This window comes from Oncorhynchus nerka, linkage group LG12 (genome assembly GCF_034236695.1).
Source record: "Oncorhynchus nerka isolate Pitt River linkage group LG12, Oner_Uvic_2.0, whole genome shotgun sequence".
NCBI classification, from domain to species: Eukaryota; Metazoa; Chordata; class Actinopteri; order Salmoniformes; family Salmonidae; genus Oncorhynchus; species Oncorhynchus nerka.
This window is the reverse complement of record NC_088407.1, coordinates 77286312-77292311: the sequence shown is the minus strand read 5'-3', so window position 1 is coordinate 77292311 and position 6000 is coordinate 77286312. Positions and strand designations below refer to the sequence as shown.

The window sequence follows — 6000 nt, the reverse complement described above, 5'->3', positions numbered from 1 at the left end:
TCTCCCTGTTCTCCACAGCCTGAGGGCCTGAATCATTTATAGAACAAGCCATTAAGGATGCAGTATTTTGCACTGTTATATTTGGGACCAGGGATAAACATGGTACAAGCATTAGGGGAAGGAACACAAGCAGGCCACGCACGCACGCACGCATACACACACAAGCACACAGGCACACACAAACGCATACACACACACACACACATTTACACATTTACACATTTGCACTTGACTGAGTCATATACAGCACAATGAAATTACTTTAAGCACATGGATATTGGTTGTTGAGTAGGAGGCACATCTGTCAGTGTCTTCATCCCAAATGGCACCCTATTCCCTGTGTAGTGCACTTCTTTAGACCAGAGCCCTAATGGGCCATTTGGGACGTAGGCAGTGTTGAAGGAGGCTTTAATGTGTGACAGTGAACTCCTGCTGCTAACCAGTAGGGAGACATAATGCTATCAGGTGGGTAGTAGTCAGCCCAGGCTGGTCTCATAGATTAGACGTAACATAGTAAATGAAAATCCAGGACACTCAAATTACGATGATATGTTACGTTTGGCATGGTTACATACAGTACATAAGACAGAAGGTTAATTAATTAAGGCAAAAATGAAAGGAGGGTGGTTGGTCGGTGTACGCTCTTAGAAAAAAGGGTTCCAAAAGGGTTCTTTGGCCATCCCCATAGGAGAACCCTTTCTGGTTCCTGGTAGAACCTTTTCGGGTTCCATGTAGAACCCTCTGTGGAACCAAAAGGGTTCTTCAAAGGGTTCTCCTATGAAAATTCGCAACATATTGTATGAGTTGCAATTCATAACATATTATACGAAATTGATGATGGGCTACCACAAATTAATACATACAATACCAAACGTAACATATCCTACTAATTTCAGTGTCCTGGATTTGTATTTACTATGATATGTCTACCCATGAATCCAGGTTGGTAATACATAAGTCACAGTGCTGCTGACATTCTTACGCTCAGAGTAGGATCATACTTTAAAGACTACTTACAAAGGCCTTGTGGATTCTCATGTCTATTCTCAAGCTTACACACACACATTTTCATACATCATACACTCCACAGTGTTCTGCCTAGTGGTGTTTGTTTGAATGATTCCCAAATAAGTAAAGCAGTAACTAATAGGTTATTGCTGCGTTATTACTGTGTAATCTGGTGATATCTGAGCTAGTTCCCTGTATTCTCCTCCTCTAGATGAGCGTGAGGCGGTCCAGAAGAAGACCTTCACTAAGTGGGTCAACTCCATCCTGTCCCGGGTCAGCTGCCGTATCTCTGACCTGTACCTGGACCTCAGGGATGGACGCATGCTCATCAAACTACTGGAGCTCCTCTCTGGAGAGAAACTGGTACGTGGGTATATGTGTGTAGTGTGTGGGTATATGTGTGTGTGTGTGTGTGTGAACAGTGTGTGTTTATGATGTAGTGTGTGTGTGTGTGTGTGTGTGTGCGTGCGTGTGTATTTATGATGTAGTGTGTGTGTGTGTGTGTGTGTGTGTGTGTGTGTGTGTGTGTGTGTGTGTGTGAACAGTGTGTATTTATGATGTTGTGTGTGTGTGTGAACAGTGTGTATTGTGTGTGTGTGCGTGCGTGGGTGTGAACAGTGTGTATGTCAAAATCAAATCAAATTTATTTGTCACATACACATGGTTAGCAGATGTTAATGCGAGTGTAGCGAAATGCTTGTGCTTCTAGTTCCGACAATGCAGTAATAACCAACGAGTAATCTAACCTAACAATTCCAAAACTACTACCTTATACACACAAGTGTAAAGGGATAAAGAATATGTACATAAAGATATATGAATGAGTGATGGTACAGAGCGGCATAGGCAAGATGCAGTAGATGGTATCGAGTACAGTATATACATATGAGATGAGTAATGTAGGGTATGTAAACATTATATTAAGTAGCATTGTTTAAAGTGGCTAGTGATATATTCTACATCAATTTCCATTATTAAAGTGGCTGGAGTTGAGTCACTGTGTTGGCAGCAGCCACTCAATGTTAGTGGTGGCTGTTTAACAGTCTGATGGCCTTGAGATAGAAGCTGTTTTTCAGTCTCTCGGTACCTGCTTTGATGCACCTGTACTGACCTCGCCTTCTGGATGATAAAGGGGTGAACAGGCAGTGTCTCGGGTGGTTGTTGTCCTTGATGATCTTTATGGCCTTCCTGTGACATCGGGTGATGTAGGTGTCCTGGAGGGCAGGTAGTTTGCCCCCGGTGATGCGTTGTGCAGACCTCACTACCCTCTGGAGAGCCTTATGGTTGTGGGCGGAGCAATTGCCGTACCAGGCGGTGATACAGCCCGACAGGATGCTCTCGATTGTACATCTGTAGAAGTTTGTGAGTGCTTTTGGTGACAATTCAAATTTCTTCAGTTTATCACCAAAAGCACTCACACATGTGTGTGTATGTGTGTGTGTGTGTGTGTGTGAATGTGTGAACAGTGTGTATTTATGATGTATGTGTGTGTGTGAACAGTGTGTATTTATGATGTATTGTGTGTGTAGTATGTGTGTGTGTGTGTGTGTGTGAATGTGTGTGTGAACAGTGTGTATTTATGATGTATTGTGTGTGTAGTATGTGTGTAGTATGTGTGTGTATTGTGTGTGTGTATTGTGTGTGTAGTATGTGTGTGTGTAGTGTGTGTGTGTGAACAGTGTGTATTTATGATGTATGTGTGTGTGTGTGTAGTGTGTGTGTGAACAGAGTGTATTTATGATGTATTGTGTGTGTGTGTGTGTGTGTGTGTGTGTGAACAGTGTGCATTTATGATGTATTGTATGTGCGTTCTGTAGCTTTTCTTTGTCCCTGTTATGACAATGGTCTGATGATCCAGATCAGTGTGGAAGTACTCCAGTCACATTTATCAAGTATTCAGACCCCTTGACCTCCTTCCACATTTTGTTACATTACAGCCTTATTCTAACATCGATTCAATAGTTTTCCCCCTCATCAATCTACCCACAATACCCCATGATGACAAAGCAAAAACTGTTTTTTAGAAATGGAACGGAAATATTACATTTACGTAAGTATTCAGACTCTTTACTCAGTACTTTGTTGAAGCACCTTTGGCAGCGATTACAGCCTCGAGTCTTCTTGGGTAAGAGACTACAGGCTTGGCACACCTGTATTTGGGGAGTTTCTCCTCTCAAGCTCTGTCAGGTTAGATGGGGAGTTTAGCTGCACAGCTATATTTAGGTCTCTCCAGAGATGTTCGATCAGGGTTAAGTCCGGGTTCTGGCTGGGCCACTCAGAGAAGCCACTCCTGGGTTGTCTTGAATGTGTGCTGAGGGTCGTTGTCCTGTTTGAAGGTGAACATTCACCCAGTCTGAGGTCCTAAGAGCTTTGGAGCAGGTTTTTATCAAGGATCTCTCTGTACATTGCACCTTTCATATTTGCCTCTATCCCGACTAGTCTCCCAGTCCTTGCTGCTGAAAAACATCCTCACAGCATGATTCTGTAGGGATGGTGCCACCATGCTTCACCGTAGGGATGGTGCCAGTTTTCCTCCTGATGTGACACTTGACATTCAGGCCAAAGAGTTCAATCTTGGTTTCATCAGATCAGAGAATCTTGTTTCTCATGGTCTGAGCGCGTTGTGCCTTTTACTGAGGAGTGGCTTCCATCTGGCTTGATTGGTAGAGTGCTGCAGAGATGGTTGTCCTTCTGGAAGGTTATCCAATCCCAACAGAGGAACTCTAGAGCTCTGTTAGAGTGACAATCAGGTTCTTGGCACCTCTAGGAAGAGACTTGGTGTTTCTAAACTTCTTCCATTTAAGAATGATGGAGGCCACTGTGTTTTTGGGGACCTTCAATGCTGCAGACATTTTTTGGTACCCTTCCCCAGATCTGTGCCTCGACACAATCTTGTCTCGGAGCTCTACGGACAATGTCTTTGACCTCATGGCTTGGTTTTTGCTCTGACATGCACTGTCAACTGTGGGACCTTATATAGACAGGTGTGTGCCTCTCGGAGCTCTACGGACAATGTCTTTGACCTCATGGCTTGGTTTTTGCTCTGACATGCACTGTCAACTGTGGGGCCTTATATAGACAGGTGTGTGCCTCTCGGAGCTCTACGGACAATGTCTTTGACCTCATGGCTTGGTTTTTGCTCTGACATGCACTGTCAACTGTGAGACCTTATATAGACAGGTGTGTGCCTCTCGGAGCTCTACGGACAATGTCTTTGACCTCATGACTTGGTTTTTGCTCTGACATGCACTGTCAACTGTGGGACCTTATATAGACAGGTGTGTGCCTCTCGGAGCTCTACGGAGAATGTCTTTGACCTCATGGCTTGGTTTTTGCTCTGACATGCACTGTCAACTGTGGGACCTTATATAGACAGGTGTGTGCCTCTCGGAGCTCTACGGACAATGTCTTTGACCTCATGGCTTGGTTTTTGCTCTGACATGCCCTGTCAACTGTGAGACCTTATATAGACAGGTGTGTGCCTCTCGGAGCTCTACGGACAATGTCTTTGACCTCATGGCTTGGTTTTTGCTCTGACATGCACTGTCAACTGTGGGACCTTATATAGACAGGTGTGTGCCTCTCGGAGCTCTACGGACAATGTCTTTGACCTCATGGCTTGGTTTTTGCTCTGACATGCACTGTCAACTGTGAGACCTTATATAGACAGGTGTGTGCCTCTCGGATCTCTACGGACAATGTCTTTGACCTCATGGCTTGGTTTTTGCTCTGACATGCACTGTCAACTGTGGGACCTTATATAGACAGGTGTGCCTCTCGGAGCTCACGGAGAATGTCTTTGACCTCATGGCTTGGTTTTGCTCTGACATGCACTGTCAACTGTGGGACCTTATATAGACAGGTGTGTGCCTCTCGGAGCTCTACGGAGAATGTCTTTGACCTCATGGCTTGGTTTTTGCTCTGACATGCACTGTCAACTGTGGGACCTTATATAGACAGGTGTGTGCCTCTCGGAGCTCTACGGACAATGTCTTTGACCTCATGGCTTGGTTTTTGCTCTGACATGCCCTGTCAACTGTGGACCTTATATAGACAGGTGTGTGCCTCTCGGAGCTCTACGGACAATGTCTTTGACCTCATGGCTTGGTTTTTGCTCTGACATGCACTGTCAACTGTGGGGCCTTATATAGACAGGTGTGTGCCTCTCGGAGCTCTACGGACAATGTCTTTGACCTCATGACTTGGTTTTTGCTCTGACATGCACTGTCAACTGTGGGACCTTATATAGACAGGTGTGTGCCTCTCGGAGCTCTACGGAGAATGTCTTTGACCTCATGGCTTGGTTTTTGCTCTGACATGCACTGTCAACTGTGGGACCTTATATAGACAGGTGTGTGCCTCTCGGAGCTCTACGGACAATGTCTTTGACCTCATGGCTTGGTTTTTGCTCTGACATGCACTGTCAACTGTGGGACCTTATATAGACAGGTGTGTGCCTCTCGGAGCTCTACGGAGAATGTCTTTGACCTCATGGCTTGGTTTTTGCTCTGACATGCACTGTCAACTGTGGGACCTTATATAGACAGGTGTGTGCCTCTCGGAGCTCTACGGAGAATGTCTTTGACCTCATGGCTTGGTTTTTGCTCTGACATGCACTGTCAACTGTGGGACCTTATATAGACAGGTGTGTGCCTCTCGGAGCTCTACGGACAATGTCTTTGACCTCATGGCTTGGTTTTTGCTCTGACATGCCCTGTCAACTGTGAGACCTTATATAGACAGGTGTGTGCCTCTCGGAGCTCTACGGACAATGTCTTTGACCTCATGGCTTGGTTTTGCTCTGACATGCACTGTCAACTGTGGGACCTTATATAGACAGGTGTGTGCCTCTCGGAGCTCTACGGACAATGTCTTTGACCTCATGGCTTGGTTTTTGCTCTGACATGCACTGTCAACTGTGAGACCTTATATAGACAGGTGTGTGCCTCTCGGAGCTCTACGGACAATGTCTTTGACCTCATGGCTTGGTTT

The 6000-nt window shown here is 45.3% G+C and overlaps 1 protein-coding gene across 2 annotated transcripts in view; it reads left to right on the top strand.

Annotated features, from left to right (window-relative positions):
• The window catches only part of LOC115138732 (spectrin beta chain, erythrocytic-like), a 101399-nt gene that overhangs the window by 28166 nt on the left and 67233 nt on the right, over positions 1-6000 (top strand). For both annotated transcript variants that reach the window (XM_065025808.1, XM_065025807.1), the window contains exon 3: positions 1220-1371. In XM_065025808.1, the coding sequence (XP_064881880.1) occupies positions 1220-1371 (152 nt within the window). The remainder of the gene's footprint in view (positions 1-1219; positions 1372-6000) is intronic.